This window comes from Budorcas taxicolor, chromosome 15, assembly GCF_023091745.1.
Source record: "Budorcas taxicolor isolate Tak-1 chromosome 15, Takin1.1, whole genome shotgun sequence".
NCBI lineage: Eukaryota > Metazoa > Chordata > Mammalia > Artiodactyla > Bovidae > Budorcas > Budorcas taxicolor.
In genome coordinates this window covers 81130174-81157946 of record NC_068924.1, presented here as the reverse complement: position 1 = coordinate 81157946, position 27773 = coordinate 81130174, and the positions used below count along the sequence as shown (strand labels likewise).

General features: G+C 43.7%; 1 protein-coding gene across 1 annotated transcript; it reads right to left on the bottom strand.

The window, feature by feature from the left end:
• Nucleotides 1-63: 63 nt before the first annotated feature.
• On the bottom strand, nucleotides 64-26262 carry MS4A5 (membrane spanning 4-domains A5). Its single transcript, XM_052653296.1, has 5 exons — nucleotides 26110-26262; nucleotides 18256-18384; nucleotides 15408-15464; nucleotides 14391-14543; nucleotides 64-186 (listed from the first exon to the last, which is right to left on the bottom strand). The coding sequence occupies exons 1-5, from the start codon at nucleotides 26260-26262 to the stop codon at nucleotides 64-66; spliced, it is 615 nt and encodes a 204-aa protein (XP_052509256.1).
• Between the last annotated feature and the right edge of the window lie 1511 nt (nucleotides 26263-27773).

The window sequence follows — 27773 nt, the reverse complement described above, 5'->3', positions numbered from 1 at the left end:
TGCCAGCTTTTCCTCACAAGCACAATTCGCCTCCCAGTCACATTTTATATCAGGCCTTTATTCTCACAGTTCTGCTCCGTCCCATTCCTCACAGTCACCACACTCAGTGGGTCCCCTCATGATGGAGAAAGACAGGGAAATGAGAAATGCAATGATGCTGAAGGCCATCAACATAACCAAAATTCCCTGTAACAGAAGAAAAGGGTTACAGTATTAGCACAGCAATGCTCATGTAATAGTAATTTCCGATGCTGATGGGGCAGCAGTGGTAAGGCGAGAAATGAGACCTCCATGTCTCAAGTGTGTCTGACGCTTAGGAAGCAAACTGCTGGAGGGTTGTGAGGAAATGTGGGTGTTTTCACACAGCAGGCACAGCAGAGCCCTGTATGGAACAGCAGCGTTGTTTTTCTGGAGGAAGTTATGCAAGACGTAGTTACGCATCTACTTTCTGAATTGTACGCTGAATTATGTGACTCCACTTCAGAAAAGTGCAATACAGAGAAATATTTAAAAGTGGCCTGTTGAAAGAGAAAGAAAGAAGGCTAAGAAACCAAAAAGGAGCAAAAATAGAAAAGGAAAGAAAAAGAGGGGAAAGAACCTACAGGCTAAGAAAAAGAGGAACGTGCAGAAAAAGACACCTCTTAATGCAACGCTAATAGTAACTTCTTGTGTTCTTCTTGGTGCCACTGAAGACCTCGACAATATTTTGTATTCTGGCCACTAAGGGTGTCTGTAGGGACACACACCTGCTAGTAGCCCAGGGGCTGGTCACAACTTGGGTTCTGCTGGTGAAGGTCTGTAAAGATGAGCACGGATGGAGCTCTCTCCTACAGCTGTCTGCGTCTGCACGCTTCGACTAGAGGCTGAAAAATTGTTCTCAAGTCACACACAGCAAGCCACTTCGGTATTCTCGCCTGGAAAGTCCCATGGACAGTGGAGCCTGGCGGGTTACAGTCCATGGGGTTGCCAAGAGTCTGACATGACTGAGGACAGTATCTCTTGGTGTAGTTATGATTCTTTTATTCTTTAGTGACTGGAAATAGTTTACTTCTTTCTCCTCTTCTGTTCTTTTCTGCTTTTTGTTTGATTTTTGTCTTTTTCTTTGTGTTTACCATTCTGGAAAACGCTGCAGTAAACGTCCTTGCGCACATGTCCTTACGTGTGGGGGACTCAGTGCTGTGGGGACTGCTTTCTGGGTTAAGGTGGCTGCATCTTTCGTATGAGTGAGTGTCTCCTTGCTTTCCAGAATCTTAGGAACATTTCACATTCCTGCTGCGTAAGTACACAGAAGCATCCGTTGCAGCACTTCCTGGCCAGTCACAACTTTTGTAAGTCTGGCTTTTGCCAGTCGAGTGTATGTAGATGCTCGCCCATTGTTGGTTTGCGTGGCATTTCCCCGCCAGTGAACGTGAGCGTCCCTCTGAGTGTCTCTGGCTGCTACGTCTGCGTGTTTGGTCCTTCCTCATAAACCTTTGTCTATTTCTTCCGTTGTGTTCTTCACATTTTTGGTCACTTTTATTTTCTCTTTGTGTATAAAAATCTTAAAACTTCGCTGTTACCTGCTTTAAAAGTATTCTTCCAGTCCTTTTACCGTTGCAGAGGTCTAACGTAGATGTGTTTTCCTTGCCCTTTGGTGATTTCTGGATCAGGACCGTACACTCCACCACGCAGTGCCCTCTGCTAGTCAGTTCCCCTCCCGCCCAGAGGACCCGCTCTGGTGATTGCTGACACAGCTGGTTGGGTCGGCTGCTGCCTCTGCATCTGAACTTGTTCACAGACTGGGCCGCGCTTCAGCCTCGCTGCTGCCTGCCCCACTGTCCCACTGTGTGAGCATCGCAGTCGGCTGCGCCGCTCTGCTGCCGACAGACACTTTAATTGTTTCAAGGTTTTAATTGCTGTGAATAGATTTCCCCAGAAATCTATTGGTTTCTTGGTTAATTGTTGGGTTGTGCTGATATGTAAAGAAGTCTATGCTTAATTTTGTTAAAAGCTACCAAGTGGTTTTCCAAGGTGGTTGAATCCTAGTTCCTCCATATTCCGGCCAGCACTCAACTCTGCCAGTTCTTTTAATCCAGGTCCTTCTGGTGTACGTGCAGTGTATCTCGCTTGTGATTTTAATTTGCATTTTTTTTTGGTAATTAACAATGCTGAGCAGATAGATGCTCACATGTCCTTGGTGTGCCTTTCTTTGTGAGGTGCTTGTGCAGGCCTTACTTTTATTTTTTGGTCTTTTTATTGTTGATTTTCGGGAATGCTTATATATTCTGGATGTGGGTCCTCTGTGAGTTACATGTATCGAGGAGATTACCTCCCATTCTGTGCCTGGCATTTTCACTTTCTTTTTTAAAAAATTGAGATGTGTGACATATAGCATTGTGTAACTTGAAGGTGTACAGCATGTTGATATAATACATTCATATGTTACAATATAATCACCACCATGGTGTTCATCAGTCAACACTTCTATCACGTCATGTAATTATCTTTTCTTTTTTATGATGAGAACATTCACAATCGAATCTCCTAATGACACTGAAGTCTGTGATACAGTAGTGTTTACAGTAACGCTATGCCACATGTTAGGTCTTCAAAACTTATTCGTCTCATAAATGGAAGTCTAAACCCTTTGACTAACATCTCCTCAAATCACCCACTGCCAGCCCCTGGTAACCACCATTCTATTCTGTTCCCATAAGTTTGGATTTTTTAGATTCCATGTATAAGTGATGTCATACAATATTTATCTTTCAATATCTGACTTATGTCCTTTAGCATAATTTCTTCAAGGTCTATCCATTTTGTTGCAAATGGTAAGATTTCTTTTTTATAACTGACTAATATTCCTGTGTGTGTGTGTGTGTATCTCATATTTTCTTCATCGTCCATCCGTCAGTGGACAGTAATGTTCCTGTGTATGTGTTTCTGTGTGTATGTGTCTCATATTTTCTTTATCATTCATCCGTCAGTGGGCGGTAATGTTCCTGTGTGTGTGTGTGTGTCTGTGTGTGTGTCTCATATTTTCTTTATCGTCCATCCGTCAGTGGGCAGCAATATTCCTGTGTGTGTGTGTGTGTGTCTCATTTCTTTAGCGTCCATCCATCAGTGGGCAGCTATTTTGTTCCCATGCCTTGGCACTTGTAACTCTTCCTGCAGTGAACATGGGGGGACACATATTTCAGCTGCGTTGCAGTCTGCTTTGGATTAAATGCCAGAGTGGATTTGCTAGATCATATCATAGTTCTATTTTTAATTTTTTTAGCCGCCTCCATCCTGTTCTCCATAGTGATGACACTAATTTTCTTTTCTACTAACAGTACACAAGGGTTCCCTTTTCTTTACATTCTAGCTGACATTTGTCATCTCTTGCCTTTTTGACAACAACCATTCTGACAGGTGTGAGATGGCATCTCACTGTGGTTTTGATTTGCGTTTCCCTGATGATTCATGATGTTGGGCATCTTTTCTTGTATCTATTGGCCTTTTGTATCCTTCATAAAAATTTCTATTCAGACCCTCTGCCCATTTTTTAATTGGATTTATTTTGCTGTTGATTTGCATGGTTTTTAAAATTTATTTTGGATATTAGACTCATATTAGATATATTGTTTGCAGATACTTTCTCCTATTCTATAGGTTGACTTTTTATCTTCTTGTTGGTTTCCTTTGCCATACAGAAGCTTTTCAGGTTGATATTAGTAGTTCCATTTTTTAATTTTGTTTTTTCACCTTTGCCTTTGGTGTCAAACTCAAAAAACCATTGCCAAGACCAATGTCAAGGAGCTTACCTCCTGTGTCTTCCTCTAGGAGTCTTATGGTTTTAGGTCTCACACTCACATCTTTGATCCGTTTGAGTTTATTTTCGTGTATGGTGTAAAAGATAGTGGCCCAGTTTTATCCTTTTGCATGTGGCTACCTGGGTTTTCCCAGCACCACTTATTGGAGCGATTGTCCTTTCCTCATTTTATACTCTTGGCTCCTCTGTCATAAGCTGACTGACCGTGTCTGTGTGGGTTTATTTCTGGGCCTTCTATTCTGTCCCACTGGTCCTTCTTTCTGTTTTCAGGCCAATACTGTACTGTTTTGATGACTGTAGCTTTGTAATACGCTTTGAAATCAGGAAGTGCAATATCTTCTGCTTTTTATTTCTCAAGATTACTTTAGCTATTTGTGGTATATCGTGCTTCCATACAAATTTTAGTGGTTTTTTTCCTTCTATATTTGTGAAAAATGCTACTGGCGTTTTGGTAGGGATTGCATCGGCTGCTGATTGCTTTGGGTAGTATAGACATTTTAACAATATTAATTCCTTGAATCCATGAGCAGAGGGTATCTTTCCATTTCTTTGTGTCTTCTTTATTTTCTTTATTCAATATCATATTTTCCAGTATGCCAATCTTTCACTTCCTTGGTTAAATTTATTCCTGTATATTTTCTTTTTTGATGTAATTTCAAATGGCATTGTGTTCATTAATTTTTCTTTCTGATAGTTTGTTATTAGTGTTTAGAATGCACTTAACTTTTGTTTATTGATAAATAATCCACCCAAAATTATTAAAACTAATAAATTCCATGAAGTTGCAAGATACAAAATTGATAAACAGGCACAAGCTTGCTCTGTAATCTCTGTGGACGGCACAGGACATAGGACAGCTGAGACAGGCCTAGAAAGGAATAAAGTAGAAGGAATCCCTCTCTGCAATATTAAGGGTCACTGTGTAGCCACAGGGCTTCCCTGGAGGCTCAGAAGGTAAAGAATCTGCCTGCAATGCAGGAGACCTGGTTTGGTCCCTGGGTGGGGAAGATCCCTTTGGAGAAGAGAGTGGCTGCCCACTCCAGTATTCTTGCCTGGAGAATTCCATGGACAGAGGAGCCTGGCGGCTACAGTCCGTGGGGTTATAGAGATGGATAGTCGAACTGAGAGACTAACACTTTCACTTTCAATAATTAAAACTTACCAAAGTCTCAAGTTCTTCAAAGCTTTACCTTCTTCTCTGGTAAAGCTAAAGTGTTAGTCGCTCAGTCGTGTCTGACTGTTTGCGACCCCATGAACTGTAGCCCACCAGACTCCCCTGTCCATGGAATTCTGCAGGCAAGAATATTGGAGTGGGATTTTCCGGAGTAAGGTGGCTGCAGCGCGTGTGCTGAGGACCTGGAGCTGGACCTCGGGGCAGCTGTTTCTGCAGATAAGTGGTATCATGCAACATTTGTCTTTCTCTGCCTGACGGACTTCACTCATTATGACAGCCTACTTGTGTCCGCTACTTTCACACATGTGGTAATGTTCATGTTTTGAAGCCAAAATATGTGTGTTTCTTTGGTTATCCTCCATTCAAGTACAGTCATCCACATCAGTGGCTGGAAACAACAGCTGCTCTCCAGGGACAGATTGTTCAGTTCAAACTCTCAGACACTGGAGAAGGGATTAGAGAAGTTACTGTTCAAGAATGGTATGTAAGAGAAGGAGATACAGGGTCTCCGCTTGATAGCATCTGTGAAGTTCAAAGTGATAAAGCTTCTGATACTATCACTGCTCGTTATGATGAAGTCATAAAAACTGTGTTTTAATCTAAATGATACTGCCTATGTGGGAGACCCATTAGGAGACACAGAAACGGAAGCTTTAAAAGATTCAGAAGAAGATGTTGTTGAAAGCCCTGCTGTGTCTCATGATGAACACACACACCGAGAGATAAAGGGCCAGAAAACAGCGGCGACTCCTGCAGTTCGTCGCCTTGCGATGGAAAACAGTATTAAGCTGAGTGAAGTTATTGGCTCGGGAAAAGATGGCAGAATACTTAAAGAAGATATTCTCAACTACCTGGAAAAGCAAACAGGAGCTATACTACCTCCTTCACCAAAAGCTGAAATTATGCCACCTCCACCAAAACCGAAAGACAGAACTATTCCTATTCCAATATCACAGCCTCCAGTGTTCACAGGCAAAGACAGAACCGAACCCGTGAAAGGCTTTCACGGAGCAATGGTCAAGACCATGTCTGCGGCCCTGAAGACACCTCATTTTGGGTATTGTGATGAGGTTTACCTTACTGAACTGGTTAAGCTATGGGAAGAATTAAAACCCATTGCTTTTGCTCGTGGAATTAAACTTTCCTTTATGCCCTTCTTCTTAAAAGCTGCTTCCTTGGGACTACTACAGTTTCCTATTCTTAATGCTTCTGTGGATGAAAACTGCCAGAACATAACATACAAGGCTTCTCATAACATTGGAATAGCGACGGACACAGAGCAGGGCTTGATTGTACCCAATGTGAAAAATGTTCAGATCTGTTCCATATTTGAGATCGCCACTGAACTGAACCGCCTCCGGAAACTGGGCTCTGCGGGCCAGCTCAGCACCAATGACCTCCTAGGAGGAACGTTCACTCTTCCCAACATTGGATCAATTGGTGGTGCCCGCCAAACCAGTGATACTTCCACCTGAAGTGGTAACTGGGGCCCTGGGAACAATTAAGGCCCTTCCCCAACTTAACGAGAAAGGGGAAGGGTGTAAGGCCCAGATAATGAACGTGAGCTGGTCAGCTGATCACAGAATCATCGATGGCGCTACAGTGTCACGCTTCTCCAATTTGTGGAAATCCTACTTAGAAAACCCGGCTTTTATGCTACTAGATCTGAAATGAAGATTGATCAGACATCCTTGAACTTTCTGAGCTTCCAAAGAACGCGTAGAGCCCAGCTGTGCAGCACATGTTCCTCACTGCAGTTAGTGTTGTAAATGGCTTCTGACGCATGATTATGGTTCCGAGGCACAAAGGGTATCAACTATTCTGCCAGGCTTTTCCTGAAAAGGAATGACAGTGCACTGGTTCTCCCAGGCCTGTCACACTTTATAGGTCACAGAACTGAGCTGAACTGAAGTGTGACTTCTTAATATGGTGCTGAGGCCTTTGTGTCCACGGATCGAAACTGGAAGGAACGACACAATGAATATTACCGAGAGACAGACAGCCACATACAGTACTTGCCCTATTTTTTCTCTCTCTCTCTTTTTAAATTTTATTTTAAACTGAAGACTTATTTTATTTCAAACTTAAGTTAAAGTAAACTTAAGTTTATTTTAAACTTAAGACTCTTAATGAAACTTAGAGAGTTGCATTATACTTACTTGGGAAAAGGAATTTATATGCAAATATATTTTCTATTTCCCCACAATAATGCAAATTATTCTATAAAGTAAGTGCAATTATATTTACTTTTTAAGATATTCAGGAGTCTGTTGTTCTGTAGCTGTTATCATCTGTAAATGTCTTATTTGTATAAAGTAATGTCTTTTGAAAGTGAAAATTATAAACTAATCTTAAAATGTCCAATTATAGTTTTGTAACCTATAAGGCCATTGAAAGTATTTGTTTAAAGTGGATAAACTTTTAGAATTTTGGCAATGTCTTAGTGTTTTATTGGGAGAAATTTCACTTTTACAACCTTGCTTCAATGTGAGGAAGGTACTTGAAATGTACCAGTCACTGACATTGTCTTACATTCAGAAATCCATTACCTTTTAATTTTATTTTTATACTTTCTTGGTCTTCAGCTAAAAAGGATAGACTAAGAAATTAGAGTCTGTTCTGGTCTCCATATCCTGAGAAGGACTTTGAATCAGGGGAGAGAGAAGACTAATGGGTAATTATGGACGTTAAAATGAAATAATAAATTTTGCACAGAAATAAGGGTATCCTCATGATCAGTTTTTTAGAAGGCCACTTGAATCAGAAAGTCAGGTCATTTCTGATATTGTCTAAGTGAATCCTGTTGTTCAAGTGAGGTTTTGTGACAGAAAAAGTTGTTTTAACGTCTTTTTGATTTTTTTCAAAATGGAAATCATGTGTAAGTCAGAAAATAATGGATCTAATGAATGTTATTCTTTTTAAAGTTCAGAAAATATGAAGAATTGCAAAGAAAATAAAATCATCCATAATCCTGCCACTATTAACAGTTAGATCAAGCTATCTGCATACATAGCTGTTCTTTTTACAAAAATGAGATTGTGCTGGATCTATTATTTATAATTTGATTTTTAATTTAACATTATATTATCAGTCAATAAATGATTCCATATTATAATCCTTAAAAAAAAAAAAGAGTACTGGAGTGGGTTGCCATTCCCTTTCCAGGGGACCTTCCCCACCCGGGACTGAACCCCAGTCTCCTGCACTGCAGGCAGGTTCTCTACCTCTGAGCCCCGAGGGAGCCCTATCAAACTGTAGGCCGACAGAATCGCTCCCCGTTCCTGCTTGCATGTCAGCGTCGTCTGGCATGTGGAATGCTCCATTTTAGTCCAGTGCATATCATCACTGTCACCACTGCATCATGCCAGCAGCGCTCACCTGGGCGCGTCCGCGCGTCCATCCTGTCCTTTGATCTTCTGTTGCTGCTGCGCCTCGCTGCGCCGGCATTCTCCTTGTTTGGAACTCCTCCTTCGTTGTTCCTTTAGTGGCGGTGTACGGGGGCAAACTCAATCTTTGTATCTCTAAAGACTCTTCATTTCACCCTCATGTGAGACATTTTAATGGATAATGATAGACTATAGGTTGGCAGTCACTTTATTCAGCACATTGAAGATATTGTTCTGTTTCCTTCTTTTCCTGATGCTTTTGGAAAGTTAGCCGTCCATTCAGTTGCTTCAATTTTTCCTTTTCTGTAATTATTAAAATCTTTATTTATTTAGTTTTAGTTTTAGTTATGATTGCTGAGAATTGAGAAATGAAAAGAAAACTTAATTTGGAAAAATAACTCAGCAAATAGTTAAAGTGCACCACAGTCTAGTGTGAAAGGCTACTGCCTAAATTCAAGCTTTTAACTTAAGGCTTTTCAGAGCCTCATTATTTTATTCAAGATAAACCCATGGAGAACTGCTTTAATGGTAATTTTATGTTAATTCATGTTTTCCGAAAATAAGATTGTCATCTGTGCCTGCGACTCTTCTGCTTTGCAAGTCTAACCGTTTCCTGTCCTGTCCCGGAAACCGCCCCACGGCTGACTCAGCTGATGAAACCCTCTTGTGCCCTTTCCTGTTCTCGCCTGTTGGGCCTGAGACTCTGTGATCTCCTCTGCTTAAGAAATGTAACAAATTAAGCTGTCAATTGTCATAGATTTTGCTGGTAATCTTCGAAGGAGCCAGGCCAGACCCCTTGCCACTATGGTCCTGTGACTCACCTGGTGGCTGTCCCTGGACCCCCGTGAGCTTCCCTGTCCAGGGTTTGACTGTCCTTGCTGGTGAGGCGAGCATAGCACTTTTCATCGAGCAGGGTTTATTTATTTGTCCAGGTCGCTGGTCTCCCGGAGCCCTTTTTCATTATCTCTCAGATTTGTTCTCGTTTTTTTCTCTGTGAAGGTCTGCCCAAGCTTTGCCACTAGCCATCCTGTCTGCCCATCTGCCTCCTATCTGTGTTTCTCTGTGTGCAAGAATAGGTCACAGGGCAGGAGTTATTTCAGGTTTTATCATCCTTATCCAGCCACAGGGACTAATGAGTAAAAGGTCTCTTTAAGCAATATCCCTTCTAGAAACAACTGTCTTGGATTCCTCCTTAAAATATTAGAAGAATTTTTTTTTTAGTTTTATTTATGCATAAGAAATTTGCTGTGGGATAGATTCTTTTTGACAAATTCCACCTGTCAGAGGCGGCTGATTCCTTTTGTCCGCAGGGAGGGGAGGATTTTCCAAGGCTGTCACTATCCCTCAAACTTCTTACTTTCCAGTTAATCATTGACTGAGTCCTTGGAAATTAACTCTGTGTTATATTTCAGTCAATATTTCAATGGATTTGATTCCCATTCTGAGAACATGGATGATACAATAAATTTGTCACTTTTCCCCTCTGATATAGACTGCTTTCCTTTGACAGCTATTTATCATCCTTTGCTTCCTTAGGCAGGAGCTTGGTTACTTCAGAAACTTCATCAGAGAAAGAATACACATGAGCCTTGTTCGTAGACCTTGCTAACTCCCCCCCACACCCCCCACACCCCCACCCCCACCCCCGCCACACACACCTTTCCTGGCCTTAAGCTCTGCTCTTCCAGCATTTCTCCAGAAGTAAATGGTCCAAAAGACACGACAGCTCGCAGACAGTGGGTGCAAGTGCCTCGATTTACCAAGTAAACTGCTTCCATTCAAGATGATTGAAGCAAAACTACCCCCAACCCCCGCCCGGCTCAGAGTGACAGACACTGTTGGAGGCAATGTGCTCATTTTCCAGGCCCGTTCCTCCCCGCTACGCTAGTTCAGAGTTCTCGATTGTTGGCAGACAGTCCTACACACATGGGACCACCAAGGTAATCTTTGAAAATTACTATTGGCATCAGAGACAAACTCCTAAAAAGACACAAGCTACTGAAATTAACCCAAGAAGAGATAGAACATCTGAATACATCTATAACAAGTAATTATATAACTTCTACAGAGAAAAGCCCAAGGCCAGGAGACTTTGTTGGTGAATTCTTCCAAATGTTTACTGACACCATCATTGCTTCACAAATCTCTGCCCCCCCCACCAAAATATAAGAGCAGAGAATATTTCCCAGCTCATTCTGTAAGGCCAGTTTTAACCAGACACAGAATCAAAGGCATCACAAAAAAAGGACAGCTATAGACCAGCATCTTTTAGAAATACAGATGCAAAAATCTTTTAACAAGATACTAGGAAACTGAATCCAACCACATTTTAAAAGGATTATGCACAATGACCAAGTGAAATTTATCTCAAGAATCTAAGGTTTATTTAGGATAAAAAAAATCAATGCAATATACCATATTAATAGCATAAAGGACAAAACCACATGATCATCTCAATAGCTAAATTGAGAAAAAGCATGTAACTAATTTATCACCCATTATAAAAATATTCAACATAGTAGAAAGAGGAGAGAATGTCCTCAACCAGAAAAAAGTTCTCAGACAACGTGCTACTTAAGGGTGAAAGACTAGATGTTTTCTCCCAAAGTACAGAAGAAAAATAAGGATGTCTGTCTGCTCTTGCAACTTCAGTTCAACATTGCGCTGGATGTTCTAGCCGGGGCAGTTGAACAGAAAAAGAAAGGAAAGCATCCATGTTCGAAGAAAAGGAAAACTATCTGAATTTGCATACGATGACACCACCCTTATGGCAGAAAGTGAAGAACTAAAGAGCCTCCTGATGAAAGTGAAAGAGGAGAGTGAAAAAGCTGGCTTAAAGCTCAACATTCAGAAAACTAAGGTCATGGCATCTGGTCCCATCACTTCATGGGAAATAGATGGGGAAACTGGAAACAGTGTCAGACTTTATTTTGGGGGGCTCCAAAATCACTGCAGATGGTGATTGCAGCCATGAAATTAAAAGATGCTGACTCCTTGGAAGGAAAGTTATGACCAACCTAGATAGCATATTAAGAAGCAGAGACATTATTTTGCCAACAAATGTCAGTCTAGTCAAGGCTATGGTTTTTCCAGTGGTCATGTATGGATGTGAGAGTTGGACTAGAAAGAAAGCTGAGTGCTAAAGAATTGATGCTTTTGAACTGTGGTGCTGGAGAAGACCCTTGGACTGCAAGGAGATCCAACCAGTCCATCCTAAAGGAAATCAGTCCTGGGTGTTCATTGGAAGGACTGATGTTGAAGCTGAAACTCTAATACTTTGGCCACCTGATGCGAAGAGCTGACTTATTGGAAAAGACCCTGATGCTGGGAAAGATTGAAGGCAGGAGGAGAAGGGGACGACAGAGGATGAGATGGCTGGATGGCATCACCGACTCAATGGACATGGGTTTGGGTGGACTCTGAGAGTTGGTGATGGACAAGAGGCCTGGCGTGCTGCGGTTCATGGGGTCGCAAAGAGTCGGACACGACTGAGCGACTGAACTGAACTGAACTCATGTTCTTGTATATAAAATAACGTAGGGAATCCTCTAAGAACTATTACAAATAATAAGTTAGAGTGAGAGTATATAGTCTATTAATATAAAGATCAACTGTATTTCCACACAGTAGCAATGAATATCACAAAAATAGAATTTAGAAAGCAATTCCATTTGCGCATGTACGTGTGCTAAATCGCTTCAGTGGTGTCCAGCTCTTTGTGACCCCATGGGCTATAACCTGCCAGGCTCCTCTGCCCATCAAATTCTCCAGGCAAGAATATGAGAGTGGGTTGCCATGCCCTCCTCCAGGGGACCTAGAGGTTGAAGTCATGTCTCTTAAGTCTCCTGCGTTGGCAGGTGGGTTGTGCCACCTGGGAAACGCTAATTTTGTAATAGCATAAAAAAAGAATAAGATAGGAATAAATTTAACAAAAGAAGTGCAGGCTTGTATACTGAAAACTGTAAGTCATTGACAAAGAAATTAAAGAACTAATCAACTGAAGAGGTTCATGGATCAAACAACTTTGTATATTAAGGTGTCGATACTGGTCTACAGATTCAATGTAATACCTATAAAAATTCCAATTGGCTTTTCTTTCCCCCAAAATTGACTGGATGAGCCTAAATTCATGTGGAAATGCAGAGGCCCATAGCAGCTAGAACAATTCAGAAAAAGAAAAACAAGCTTGAGAACTTGCAGCTCCCCTTTTCAGAACTTATCACAAAACTGCCATAATCGAGACGCAGTGGTTTTCTGTTGGTGAGAATGTAAATCGTTGCATCCACGACGGAAAACAGTATGAAGGTTCCTTAAGAAACCGAAACCAGAGTTACCATATGATCCCGGGATCCCGGCATATTAACAGACAAAACCGAAGTTCAAAAGACACGCACCCCAGTGTTCACTGCAGCACTGTTGGCAGCAGGCGAGACACGGAAGCAACTCAAATGTCCACGACAGGTGAACGGGTAAAGACGCTTCATATAAACAAGGCCGGGCACGCTCAGCTGTGCCTGACTCTTCGGGATCCCACGGACTGTAACCCTCCAGGCTCCTCTGTTCAGGGACTCTCCAGGCGAGAACGCTGGAGTGGGTTGCCATTTCCTTCCCCAGGGGACCTTCCCGACCCAGGGGGATCCTGCGTCTCTGTGCCTCCTGCGCTGGAGGCGGGTTCTTTACCTCTGAGCCGCCAGGCTCCCCGTAGTGACCACACCAGTCTGCATTCCCAGCAACAGTGCAGGAGTCACCCAGTTTATTTTAACCAAAGGTTCACGTCCTGGTCGGGGTGCAGGGTGGGAGGACACTGTCAGGCGATCGGTATAGAGCCACAGTTTCTCAAGGAGATTTCTTTCTTTCTTCACTCGGTTCAGTAAGTTCTCCCTGCTGTTGTGGGGCAGAGGATTTTGTATGTCTTTTTGCCCTTACCTGAAGAGTACAGTAACCTCTCAAGGACCCAGGTCCTGAATCTCAACGTGGAGATCTTTTCTAAGTCTTCCCACTTGGAGTGGAGTCTTGGCTGTGGCCTCTTTCTCCTGCCCTACGCTTAGGCTGGGGACCGGATGCCAATTAGACGACACTGGAAAAGGCCTCGAGGAGAAGCAGCTGTGTTGGTCTTTGGCATCCGTTGATAGATTTTTAGATTAGGCTTCTGTGTAAAAATTGATCTCGGAGCTCCAGTGACTCTTCAGCTCTTCCGTGCTTTTGAAGTGGTTTTTTTTAATGTAGCATTTTTCTTTGTTTTCAGAGAAGGTTTGATTCAAATAGCTCAATTAACAATTACAAGAAGCAGTCTCTCTATTTTCTTCTCTTTGGCCTTGCTTTCTATAGTCCTTGTACATACAGACACTCAGTGTTTCTTAGAATGTGCCATATGAAATATTTTGCTTTTATTAGGATCTCCCTTTTCCAGCTTTCTCAGCAGTTTTGGCGTCTCACCATTTTTTTCTCCATGTAGATTCGTATTTTTTTCTGTTTCTTCACACTAACTTCAGTGGTATTTTGGAAAGAGCAGAAATAACTGCCTGTTTTCTATCTACCATGTTTTATCAGAAGTCCAGTCTAAGTATTAAAACCAGTTCCATAAAAGTATTCCGTATGTGACTGCGCGCATCTAGGACTGAACTGTCACCTCATCGCTATCTGTACGCTTTTCTTTTAATATGTCACTTTACCTTTTGGGTTTTATTTACTGGTATGCTTGCTTTATCTCCTTATCTGTGAATTCCTAAAAGTGGGGGTTATAATGCGTTCATTTCTCTATTTTACAGTGCCTGACGTAACAGTCTATCAGATACTGTGATTTCGGTAAGATGTTTGAGAATAAAAGACAGTACCCGTGTCTGCAGTGTTTTTTAGGTGATGCTAATAAATGGCAACCCACTCCGGTAGTCTTGCCTGGAAAATCCCATGCACGGAGGAGCCTGGTAGGCAAAGAGTTGGACACGACTGAGCGACTTTGCTTTGCTTTCAATCGGGTGCTAATAAACCTTCCTGAGTAAACCCATTTCTCCTCGCCCTGAAAGAGCAGCCCACTTACAATGAAGAGGGTGGTAACCGCGTAGCACTCACTGACTTCCCCGGCGTAGCCGCACAAGAAGTCTCGGTCTATGAGGAAGCCAATGACGAGGAGGAAGATCCCCGCCGCCGCGGCCAGGGCGCTCAGCGCGCTCATTATCCGGCTCAGCGCCACCTGCAAGAGAGAGACACGGACGCGGTGGCGGCCGAGCGCGCGGACAGAGCCGCGGACGGCGCAGCAGGCTGAGCTGCCCCGGCGCGGCCTGCGACCGCGGGCGCCTGCCCTTGACCTCTGTGGGCCTCAGGTCCTCGTCCACAGAAAGGAGGGGGTCCAGTGAACCGGTCATAACCCTTCCACCCCCGCAAAGCCGTGCCTAAGTTGCCCCCCATTTAATTGCGGGAAGCAGCCCACAGCGGACAAAAGAGGAGTTAACGGTTAGGGGGCAGCCGCGTCACCTTGCCTTCCCATGCTCCACTAAACGTGGCGGCCTGTCGACATTTCCACTTTATGATTGTTTCATGAAACCTTGTATTTCTTTGCAATTTTTGTTTCCTTCTAAAACCACAAGCCCACAGGTGATGTCCTTTGCTGAAAATAATTGATTGGCCTATGAATTAATATCTCATGTCTTTGCTTCTTTGGGAAAAGTAAAAATACTCTGCTTTATAACTTAGTTGTAAATTAAAAGTTGGCCTTCATTAACACTGTATTATTTATTTTGAGATTCTGCTTACAAGGTTGAATTACAGAAAATGGATGAGGAAGTTACCAGAACATTGAAACCTGTCCCCCGCCCCATATGACTGAGTAGCGTGGGCAAGTCATTTATTAAGCCTCAGTGTCTAAGAATTTAACTAGATGCCCTAGAAACGGTACTAGTGTTTTATGATTCTGTGAAAAAAGAAGTAAACATCATTGATCGGTGTCAGTACTTGGCAGTTTGTGGAATTATAGTGGCTTAAGGATTTTCCAAATTCGTTTGCAAGGCTGGAATGATTTAAAGTTAAAATTCTTTAGAAAAGGGGATATATAACTCACCAGAGTTTCTGTGGTTTTTCTTTCCAGGGCAACTAGAAAGGCTCCAGAATTAACAAACTGTTAAAAAGAATACATATCTTAGTGACGGACACATTGAGCTGATTTAAAGAATTCTCGTGGTTAACAGATCGCTTCCCATTTCTTTTGCATCCCTCCTTCCTAGTTCACACAGTCCCCGAGGCAGTGAGAAGAGCTGATGCCTTCCATGATTGTCCTGAATGTATAGTGGGTGAAATCCGGTCCTAACTATTTGAACATGAGAGATTTTTTTAACCTTACGGGCCTTTTTTGTTTTCTCATCTGTCTTCCTTTCACAGCTATTGTGGACTCAGCTCTGATACCACGAGAGACTAGTGTCAAATCAGTTTACAGCCAACAAGATTGGATTCCACCATTCTTCCAAGAAACCTCCTTCATACCCGTTTGCAGTCCAGCGTGTTCTCTTGGATGAGAACATAGATGGAGTTGCAGCTGATACACCGGAAATTCCGGAAAAATCCTGGTAATTTCCATGGAGGTGAGTCACGCTGTGTATTGTTCTTGTCAATCTGATCTCAACATATCTGTTTTAAAATTCTAGTCCCGTGGACTGGAGCGCCTTCAGCTCCGTCCCGCCGCTCTCGCTGTCTGGGCTGGCCTCGGTTCTCCCGTAGCTTAAGCCTCTGCCGGTGGTTCTCCCTTGGTACACAGCAAGGCGGCAGTGCCCCTAATGCCCAAACACCCCCACTCCTTTCCTTCCCACCAGGTTAACCGCTCGTCCTTGAACAGTTAGGCAAGCTGCAGATGTCTCTGGAGAACGTGCCCTCTGTTCTGCAGAGTCAGCTAGTGTGTGGAGAAGGCAATGGCACCCCACTCCAGTACTCTTGCCTGGAAAATCCATGGACAGAGGAGCCTGGTAGGCTGCAGTCCATGGGGTCACACAGAGTCGGACACGATTGAGCGACCTTGCTTTCACTTTTCACTTTCCTGCACTGGAGAAGGAAATGGCACCCCACTCCAGTGTTCTTGCCTGGAGAATCCCAGGGACGGGGGAGCCTGGTGGGCTGCCATCTACGGGGTTGCACAGAGTCGGACATGACTGAAGTGACTTAGCAGCAGCAGCAGCACCTTGTGTGCCCTTTATCATCACCCATCACACCAGATGATAATTGTCTGACACTCTACTCAGCTGCCTGCCAAGGCAGGAGATGCGGGAGACGGAGGAGACCCAGGTTCAATCCCTGGGCAGGGACGATTCCCTGGAGAAGGAAATGGCAGCACTGCTCCAGTGTTCTTGCCTGGAGACTTCCATGGACAGAGGAGCCTGGCAGGCTACAGTCCACGGGGTCGCAAAGAGTGGGACACGACTGAGCGACTGACAGTCTCTACTCAGCTGAGACCTAGAGACCAGGGACTGCCGTTTCTCAGAATCCCCAGACGCTGCCAGTTTTCTGATACTAGAATAAGTGCTAAAATAATGCTTCTTGAATGTGATTAAATGCTGCTGTGCAGCTCAGAGGTACAGCTGAGAAGTCCTAGCTGCTTCTTCACTTCTCTAAAGAGTAACTTGATCTTTCATCTCTGCTTATATAACCACTTTCTATGCCTCTGTGATGTCTATCAACTACTTTGAAATGAGCTGTTTCCGTGTTTTCTTTCTTGCTAGATGTGGGAGCCCTTTGAAGGAAGGGCTCATGCGTTAGTCTTTTTCTTTGCCCCCTCCCCCACCCAGTTTTATTGAGATCTAATTGAATTATAGCACTATATCAGTTTAGGGTATAGAACTTAATGATTTGACTGACATGTATCATGAGAAGATTACCCCAATAAGTTTAGTTACCATCCATTCATAATCTCGTATAAGTATCAAAGAAAGGAACAGAGAAAGCAAAGAAGAAAAAAAGGTTCCTTGTGGTGAGAACTCTTAGGATCCACCCTCTTAAACTTTTTCCCGTGTATCATACGGCAGTGCTAACCGTGGTCCTGATGCTGTGCATCGCGTTTCTGGCACTTTTATATCTCATACTGGAAGTGTGTGCCTTTAGAGCAGATTTGCTCGGCTCCCTGCTCGCCTCTGCCCATCCCCCGACCACTTTCCTGGAGCCCACATATAAGCAAGGACATCTGGCACTTGTCTTTCTCTGTCTGGCATTTCAATTGGCATAATGCCCTCAAAGTTTGTGTGCGTTGTCACAGGTGGCGAGATGTCCTCATTTCCTCACGAACAAGACCGAGTGGTGTTTCTGTGTGTGGCGTAGCACAGCTTCTTTGTTTGTGCACTGATGGACATGTGGGTTGTACCATGACTTGCCTGTTGTAATCATTGCTGCTATGAACATAGACGTGCAGATATGCTTTTGACCAGCTGCTTTTATTTCCTTTGGGTATATTCCTAGAGGTGGGATTTCTGGATCATAAATCTATTTTTCATAATTTTTTGTGAAACCTCTATGCTGTTTTCTATAGTGAAAGTGAAGTTGCTTAGTCGTGTCCAACTTTTTGTGACTCTATGGACTGTGGCCCCCCAGGCTCCTCTGTCCATGGGATTTTCCAGGCAAAAATACTGAAATGGGTTGCCATTTCCTACACCAGGGGTCTTCCATATATGACTTATAATAGTAATTCATTTTGAATGGATGAGTGGATGAATAGTGTCAAGACCCAAGCAAATATTCCCAAAGGAACCTTGAGACCCAATGATGAAATGCAAGTAACTGATGAATTGGGGAAATCATTTCAACAGAGTTGGATTTTATTTTAATTTTTCAAACCATATCATACAACTCAGCATAGCTCATTTCATTACTAAGAACTCCTTAATATCCCTGTTGGCATGACTTCAAATTGAATTTGACTGACTTATACTCACCAAAACAGAGCTCCAGAATGGATATCCTGAAATAAATATAAAGGGAAACCTTGGGTATGGATCTTCCAAGGTGAAAAGGAGAACAATTCCAAAAGAAAAGTTCATCACTCCACACAGGATCTGGACAGCCTGCAAACAGAGGAGAACGGCCTGGTGAAAAGGGATCAGCGTGGTGGGCTTCCTGTGTGAGAACTCAGGAGATCTCCTTCTGCTTAAAAGGAAAGTGCCCCTGTTTATAAATCAGGGAAGTATAGTAGGCACTTCTTTATGAGGACAGTAGAAGCTTCTACAGATATTTTCTTGACCCCTCTGTCCAGTGATTGATGAGAGTAAAACGGTCTAATTCCCTGCTCCTGAAAAGGTAGTCCATGGATTGGGAACATTAGGATCACCTGGGAATTAGAAGTGCAGACTCTCAGGTCATGTCCTGTACTTACTAAATAGACTGTCCAGGTGAGACTGAGAAGTCTGTGTCTTAAGCTCTCCAAGCATCAGGGAAATGCAAATAGAGAGCAAATAGGCATCCCTTCACGCCTGTCAGGACGGTGGTCACAAGAAACAAGGGAACAGTCGCTAGAGCGCACGCTGAGAAGGGGGAGGCCTCGTGCACTGCTGGTGGGGATGTACCACTGCGGCAGACAGGATGGGGAGTCCTCAGAAAGTGAAAGATCGTCCTGCTATGTGGCCCGGCAATTCCACCCCTGGGTACATGCACAGAGGAAGTGCAGCCGCTATCTCGAAGAGTTATCTATACCCTCCAGTTAACTGCAGCATTATTCACAATAGGCAGGACAGAGGACAGCCTAAAGGCTCATTGGCAGATGCGTGGATAAAGACACACACACATGCACACACAGGAATATCATTCAATCACAAAAAGAAATCCTGCTTTTACAACAACGTGGATGGATCTTGTGGGCATTATGCTAAGTGAAGTAAGTCAAAAGAAAAGGCAGATACCACATTATGTCCTCTATATGCTGAATCTAACAACTTCAAACTTGGGGTTTCCCTGGTTGCTCAGTGGTAAAGAATTCGCCTGCCAACGAAGGAGACGCAGGTCTGATCCCAGGTCCAGGAAGATCCCACATGCCGAGGACGGTCTGAGCCCGCGCCACAACTACTGATCCTGTCCTCTAGAGCCGGGAAACCACAGCTACCGAGCTGCAGTTGCTGAACCCTGCTCGCCGCGACTACAGAGCAGCCCCTGCTCGCCGCAGCTGGAGGAAAGCCCGCCCAGCAATGAGGACCCAGCACAGCCAAAGATAAATGAAATTATTTTTTAAAAACATCAGACTCACAGGAATGGAGAGTAGGATGGTGATCGCTAGGGACTGGGGGGCAGGGGAAATGGGAGATGTTTGTCAAAGGGAGCAGATGTTTGGTTTTAAGTTCTGGGGATCGAGGGTCCAGAACAGTGACCGTAGGTAGCAGGACAGCATTGTGGGCTTAAAAGTTGCTATGAGAGCCAAGCTTTAACGTTCTCGCCACCATCCCCACAAACTGTATGAGGCGAAGGAATGATAACTAACCTTACTGTGTGAACATTTTGCAATACGTATGTGTATCAAATCATCACATTGTACACCTTAAATTTACACAATGTTATATGTCAACTATGTCTCAGTAAAGCTGGGGGAGAGACCTCAAAGGCTTTGTCATGTAAGTGACAGAGTCTGAAAAGCACCTGATTCTAAATCACCATAGCGCAGCGAGCTTAGCTGCTCAGTCATGACCTAGGTGAGTGGAAAAGGAGGAAGACTCAGGAGGGAGGGGATACACGTATGCGTATGGCTGATTCACGACGTTATGTTGCACAGCAGAAATTAACACATCCCTGTAAAACAGTTATGCGTGGGTGCTTACTCGACGAGCTGCGTCCCACTATTTGTGAGCCCATGGACTGTAGCCTGCCAGGTTCCTCTGTCCATGGGATTTTCCAGGCAAGAACACTGGAGTAAAATGCCGTTTCCTGATCCAGGAGATCAGCCCCGCCCCCCATGTCTCCTGCATCGGCAGGCAGATTCTTTACCACTGAGTCACCTGGGAAGCTAATTACACTCCAATAAAACACTAATCAGTCACCGCACCAGTCTGGCCTCAAGTAGTGGACAGTCAGAAAACCCTTCTGCTGATGACCAGTCCTCTGAGCCTGTGGAGGTACCATCATCTCCCGGGGCCCAGAGCACCCCCATCTTTTCTACATTTTTCTATTTTTTTTCTCTCTGCCCCACATTTGTGATGCTCTACAACAGAGACATTACTTTGCCAACAAAGGTCCATCTAGTCAAGGCTATCGTTTTTCCAGTGGTCATGTATGGATGTGAGAATTGGACTGTGAAGAAAGCTGAACGCCAAAGAATTGATGCTTTTGAACTGAGGTGTTGGAGAAGACTCTTGAGAGTCCCTTGGACTGCAAGGAGATCCAACCAGTCCATTCTAAAGGAGATCAGCCCTGGGTGTTCTTTGGAAGGAATGATGCTAAAGCTGAAACTCCAGTCCTTTGGCCACCTCATGCGAAGAGCTGACTCACTGGAAAAGACTCTGATGCTGGGAGGGATTGGGGGCAGGAAGAGAAGGGGACGACCAAGGATGAGATGGCTGGATGGCGTCACCGACTCGATGGACGTGAGTCTGAGTGAACTCCGGGAGTTGGTGATGGACAGGGAGGCCTGGAGTGCTGCGATTCATGGGGTCGCAAAGAGTCGGACACAACTGAGCAACTGAACTGAACCAAACTTACCGACAACACCAAGTAGTGTTTTGGTTGGTGAGAATGCTGATTAGAAGGTATACAATATGTGAGTCTGCGTCTTCGGTCTTCATTTATGCCCAGTCCACCTTCTCAGACACTGAGCTCCCCTACTTCCATAGCAAGCACTGTTTGAAAAGGTGCATTGTAAATGGTGCCATCTTCCTCGCCTCCAGACTCATGCTCAGCTCTCGTCGAGCACTGCCGCTTGCGTCTCCCGCTACCACCTTGCGTTCCATATGCCAGAACCAAGTTCTCTTTTCTCCCTTTGAACCTTTTCTTCTTTCTGCCCTCTCTTTGTTTCTAGTGTCATCTTTTTCTGAAGGTCATCTTAAAGTCATCTTCAGCTCTTCGAATGTCCCTTGACCTCCTGCAATCAGAAAGTAACCAAGCTTTGCTCTTCCTTCTGTTTTCAAAGTCATAAATATTTGGCTTTTGCTCTTCCCTTTTTTCCGTCGTCAGCAATGTTGGGGCACCTGTTTCACGCACCCCAAGTCCCTCCCATGTGTCAGTGAGTATGTGCGAATATTCTCAGCTTGTCTCCATCTGTGGTTGGGAAGTTGATCCCTTCTCTCTTCCTTCCTTGTCGTGAGGTCTTCCAGCAGGCACACGTCGCCTTCTGCTTCTCAGGGCCTAAATGTTCTTGGGCAGTTACTGCCCCTACAGTGGGAAAGCTTGATATTTGGGGAGTAAGTTCAGCTCAGTGGCTGCTGCCATTCATCTAGACTATTAATATTGTCCTATCACTGGCCTTTCTGCACCAGCATCCATTTTCCCTGTCTGACAGTGTCAAAGAGAAGCCCGATCCCATTACTTTCCTCAGTATTGTTTGAAACACAGCAGTCGTCAGATCCATTCAGAGGAGTGCTGAAAATGGTCTCCTGCCCCCGCCCCCTCAAAACTGTAATCAGGTACTTCCAGAACAAGGTATGTATTTTATAAAGCTCCTTAGGTTATTTTATTGATTTTACAGACTGGAAAATATTAATCCTTATCTATGCTATAAAATCTGAGTAAGGATGGTTTATAGGGTTCCTGGAAATTAGGTCTCCAAATTGCTTTCCTGGTTACTTCTCCTCACCACTTAGTATTTATTTTTTTGTACTTTTTTAACACCATGGTAAAAGGTACATATAAAATTTACCATATTTACCATTTAATTTAAAAGAGTAAGCTTTATTTTTAAAAGTAGTTTTAGAATTACAGAAAAATTGAGTGGGAAATGCAGAGAGTTTCCGTATATCGCCCTGTCCCCTTCCTTCACCTCCTACCCAAATATCGACGTCTCCCACCGGATGGTGGTTTTGTTAAAACTGATGAACCAACATCGACAAGTGACTGTCAACCAGAGATCAAACTTTACACTGGGCTTCAGGATCTGTGTTGTGCTCCAGGGCTTTTGGGAAATGTATCATGTCATGTGTCCACCCTTGTGTTATTGTACACAGTGGTTTTTCCTGCCCTGAAAATCCCCCATTCTCCACCTCTTCATCCTGCCCTGCTCTCCTTGTTTCCTGGCAGCCACTGATGGTTTCATCTGTGTAGTTCTGCTTTTCCAGGATGGCGTATAGTTGGCATCACGTGATAGCTGGTGGCCTCGGCAAGCCGGCTTCCTTCGCTCAACAGTGTGTGCTTTAGGGCCTCCTCATCCCTTTGTGGCTTGATGGCTCGTTGCCTTTTCTGCTGAGTAATATTCCACTGTGTGGATGTACCACACTTGACTTATCCATCCTGGTTGTTTCTTATTTTGTCCTTTTTCAATCCTCTCACATCTTTTAAGCCTAGCTTTTTTTCTTCCAGCTCTCCTTTGCCATCCATGAAAGCTGTGCCACCATGAATTTCTGCCCATTATGCTTTCTTCATCTAGAATATTCCACCTCCCTCCTCTCTGCTTTCTAAAATTGCATCACTTCTTCTGTGTTCAGATTTGCCATGATGCTGTCTCATCCTCTTAGCTGGAAGTAACTGTTTCCCTTCTGGGTTCTCCTGCCCCACCACCAACACCATTTATCACTTTCAGTAAATGCGGCGTTGAAATGCAGTTATTAGCATTTTCATTCTCTTCGTTTTAAATTATTCATTTTCTCTCCTCAGTGAGAGAAACTAGACTGTGTGTGTCTTTATAGGCCCTATAATGTTAAACAGAGTTTACTGCATGTAGTTTAAGAACGTGTATTTCAGAAATAATTTTCACTCTTCAGCAGAAGTTTGGAAGTCATTATATTTGAATAGGTGCTAATGCAGTTTAGACTGATGGCCCCATTCCTCATGTCAGTGGACCATATTTATGTACTAATCTCTTTATTTTTCCTAAAAAAATATTGATGTATGTCTATTTTCTATTCTATTTTCTAAGGATATTGAAAGGATATTTTCTAAGATTTGGGCAATATTATAGCCTCAAACGGCTTTCCTAGTGGTTCAGATGGTAAAGAACCTGCCTGCAGTGCAGGAGACCTGGGTTAAATTCTTAGATAGGGAAGATCTCCTGAAGAAGGAAATGGCCACTCCAGTATTCTTTCCCAGAGAATTGCATGGACAGAGGAGCCTGGTGGGCTAGAGTCTATGGAGTCGCAAAGAGTCAGACACAGCCGAGCTACTAACGCTTGCACTTTCATAGCCTCAAATATACCTGAATCCCCACATTGTCTGAAGAGAAGATTGCTAAATAATTGATAATTAATGTTGATGAAGTGGACAGATGGATGGATAGATGAAGACTTACAGTATTAAGGAGATTTTCTGCAAAAAATTTCCACATACACAAATACCATATCATTGTTTTCAGACTGAATTTTGATTTTTCATTGGGAAAATATGAAACTGTAGAACTGAACCACCTGAGATATAGAATTTAGTGTGTTGACTTCTATTCAATTTTCTCCTTCCTTTTTTTCTGAACTTGACTGGAAAAAAATCATACAGGTAGTCAGTTTGGGGATTTTTACTATGTGACTTTTAAGAGTCCAGGGATCTTGGCTTATTCATTTAATGTTTTCCTTTCCATAGAATCTTACACAGGATTGATGTAGAAGTGATACACATCTCCTGAACTGAACGAACATGAACTTTGGAACTGGCTCCTACCTTGAAACATGGTGTCACCAACCATAAAGCAAACAAAAGGACAACCTAAAGAATGGGCGGAATATTTGCAAACGATGCAGCTAACAAAGGCTTAATTTTCAAAACATACAAATAGCTCATACAATGCAACAACAACAAAAAAAACCAGCCCAATCAAAAAATGTACAGAATATAGATAGATATTTCTTCAAAAAAGACATACAGATGGTCAACAGGCACGTGGAAAGATGCTCAGCATTACTCATTACTAAGAAATGAAAAGCTACAAGGAGGTACCACCTCACACTGGTCACAATGACCATCATTAAAAATATTTAGAAAAATACATGCTGGAGAGGCTGTGGATACAAGGAAACCTTCCTACACTGTTGATGGGAGTGGAAAACTGGAGGTTCATTAAAAAGCTAAATGGTATTGTCATATGATCCAGAAATGCAATTCGTGAGCATATATCCACACAAAACTGTAATTCAAAACGATACATGTGCTGCAATGTTCTTGAAAAGTGAAAATTGCTCAGTCGTGTCTGACTCTTTTTGACCCCATGGACTATACACTCCATGGGATTCTCCAGGCCAGAAGACTGGAGTGGGTAGCCGTTCCCTTCTCCAGGGGATCTTCCCAACCCAGGGATTGAACCCAGGTCTCCCACATGCAGGCGGACTCTTTACCAGCTGAGCCACAGGGAAGCCCAGGAATCCTGGAATGAGTAGCCTATCCCTTTCCTAGTGGAGCTTCCCAACTCAGGAATCAAACCGGGATCTCCTGCATTGCGGGCAGATTCTTTACCAGCTGAGATGTGAGGAAAGCCTTTGCAATGTTCATAGCGGCACTGCTTTCAGTAGGCAAGACATAGAAGCAACCTAAATGTTTTATCAACAGATAAATAGAGAAGATATAGGTCTTCCCTTGTAGCTCAGTTGGTAAAGAATTTGCCTGCAATGCAGGAGACCTGGGTTCGACCCCTGGGTCAGGAAGATCCCCTGGAGAAGGAAATGGCAACCCACTCCAGTGTTCTTGCCTGAAGAATCCCATGGACAGAGAGCCTGGCGGGCTGCAGTCCTTGGGGTCTCAAGAGTCGAACACAACTGAGCGACTAAACCACCACCACCGTGGTTTCTATGCACAGTGGAATGTCCTTTAGCTATAAATGGAATGAAACAGTCTCATTTGCAGCAACACTGATGGGCCTAGAGATTATCACTGAGAGAAGTAAGTCAGAAAGAGAAAGACAAATACCATATGATATCATTTAGACGTGGAATCTACAGTATGACTTACATGAACTTATCAATGAAACAGAAACACTCAGAGACCTAGGGAACAGACCTGTGGTTTCCAGAGGGGAGGGGAGGCGAGGGCAGGGTTGGACTGGGAGTTTAGGGTCGCAGGTGAAAACTATTATGAATAGACAAGAAGGTCCTACTCTGTAGCATAGGAAACTATATTCAGTACCCTGTGATAAATCATAATAGAAAAGAATACAGAAAAGAATGTATATATGACTGAATCACTTGGCTGCACAGCAGAAATTAGCACAACTTTGTAAATAAACTACACTTCAATAGAACAGATTTAATAAACATCATTCTACTGTATATATATAAATATATTTCCCCCTTCTCTTCTTACCCACTGTCTTAGTTCAGGCTTCTTTACCACAGTACCATAGACTGAGTGGCTTACAAACAGCAGAAATTTATTCCTCATAGTTCTGAAGACCCAAAGTCTGAGCTCAGATTCCCGGCCTGGTTGGGTTCTGAAGGAGGTCCTCTGCCAGGTCGCAGAGTGCTGCTGTTGAAAGAAAGCTAGCTGGCTTTCTGGCCTCCCCTTCCAAGGGCTCTAATCCCCCATTCATGCAGGCTCCACCAGTGGAAACTAATGACCTCCCGAAAATCCCATCTCCAAATACCATCACATTAAGATCAGGATTTCAAACATAAATGTGGGGGCTAACAAACATTAAGCCTCTAACATACCCTGTGTGGAATTTACATGGGGGAAATCTTACTCACCCCTAAGACTTTCATTCTTGTAGCAAGCAATTTTGGAAAGGGCATGCTCGAGTCGTAGGTTGAGCCTGTGGCATCCCCTGACTGAAATTCAGGTATAGTGATGTCTGGAGGAAAGACTAGGAACACAGGACTGTGTGCAGCTCTTGAGCTCATGATGGCGTAGCTGAGATTCTGAAGTGAAACCTAAAGATGGTTTAGCTGATGCTTCAGCCTAGGTCATGCTCTTCTGTACAAGGCCGTCGGAAGCACCGCCATTGTTGTGCTTTGCCTTGGAATTACAGAACCGCTGAGTCATAGTCATGGAATCTCAGGACTGGTCAAGATCTCCAGAAGGTTAGTGAGTAAAAGGCCCAGGTCTTGGGGTTCAGAGATCTGCCCAGTAGACCTGATTCAGTCAGGAACTCACTGTGATCTTGGGCAAGTCATAGCCCCCTCTTGGTTTCAGCCTCCTTATCTGTGCACCTATTAGGTTGGACTAAATGGTCTATAAAGACATTTCAATTCTCAAATAAATGAGTTTTATGGACATGTATTCTAGTTCTCTGTCTTCAAACAGGTAGAAAACAAAACCCAGGCCACAGAATTAATTAGCTACGTCTTGAAGCAGACGTGTCTATTTAGCCTGTCACTTTTGTTTTTTGCCAGCTGAGTTTATTAGCTTCAGCTCAGTTCAGTTCAGTTGCTCAGTTGTGTCTGACTCTTTGGGACCCCATAGACTGCAACACACCAGGCTTCCTTGTCCATCACCAACTCCCAGAGCCTGCTCAAACTCATGTCCATCAAGTTGGTGATGCCATCCAACCATCTCATCCTCTGTCATCCCCTTCTCCTCCTGCCTTCAATCTTTCCCAGCATCAGGGTCTTTTCCAATGAGTCAGCTCTTCCCATCAGGTGGCCAAAGTATTGGAGTTTCAGCTTCAACATCAGTCCTTCCAATGAATAGTCAGGGTTGATTTCCTTTAGGATTGACTGCTTTGATTTCTTTGCCGTCCAAAGGACTCTCAAGAGTCTTCTCCAACACCACAGTTCAAAAGCATCAGTTCTTCCGCACTCAGCTCTCTTTATGGTCCAACTCTTGCATCTGTAATGACTACTGGAAAAACCATAGCCTTGACTAGACGGACCTTTATTAGCTTAGCTGTGAACAAACCACTTTAAGACTCAGTGGCTTCAAACAGCCACCATTCGCTATAGCTCACAGTGCTTTGGGTTCTGTTGGGTGAGTCTACTGGCTGGTCCAGCTCAGCTCTCCTCTGTCCGGCTTTCTCATGCATCTGTGGTTAGCTGGTGGAGGGACCATAGCTAGGTGATTTAGTGCGACTTCTGGCACATATCTGGGCTTCCCAGGTGGCTCTTGTGGTAAGGAACCCGCCTGCCAATTCAGGAAACAAAAGAGACACTGGTTCAGTTCCCGGGTTGGCAAGGTCCCCTGGAGGAGGGCATGACAATCCACTCCAGTACTCTTGCCTGGAGAACCCTCTGGACAGAGAAGCCTGGCGGACTACAGTCCATGGGGTCACGAAGAGTCGGACACAACTGAAGCGACTCAGCACACAGGCCCGCGGTCACATATCTGGCAGTTGGTGGACTCTCGCATCTCAGATGCTTTTCAAAAGTCTCCTGAATCATGTGTGCTGATGTCCTGTTGACCACTGGCATGGAAA

What these genes read in the sequence shown, in the direction of transcription:
- MS4A5 (XM_052653296.1), bottom strand. Translation starts at nt 26,262, where the DNA reads ATGAGCTCAAGAGCTGCACACAGTCCTGTGTTCCTAGTCTTTCCTCCA. An exon ending in CATTCTGGAGCTCTGTTTTG is followed by an intron (nt 15,465 to 18,255) that starts GTGAGTATAAGT and finishes TCTTTTTAACAG; the next exon opens with TTTGTTAATTCTGGAGCCTT. An exon ending in GAAAAACCACAGAAACTCTG is followed by an intron (nt 14,544 to 15,407) that starts GTGAGTTATATA and finishes TCTCTCTTGCAG; the next exon opens with GTGGCGCTGAGCCGGATAAT.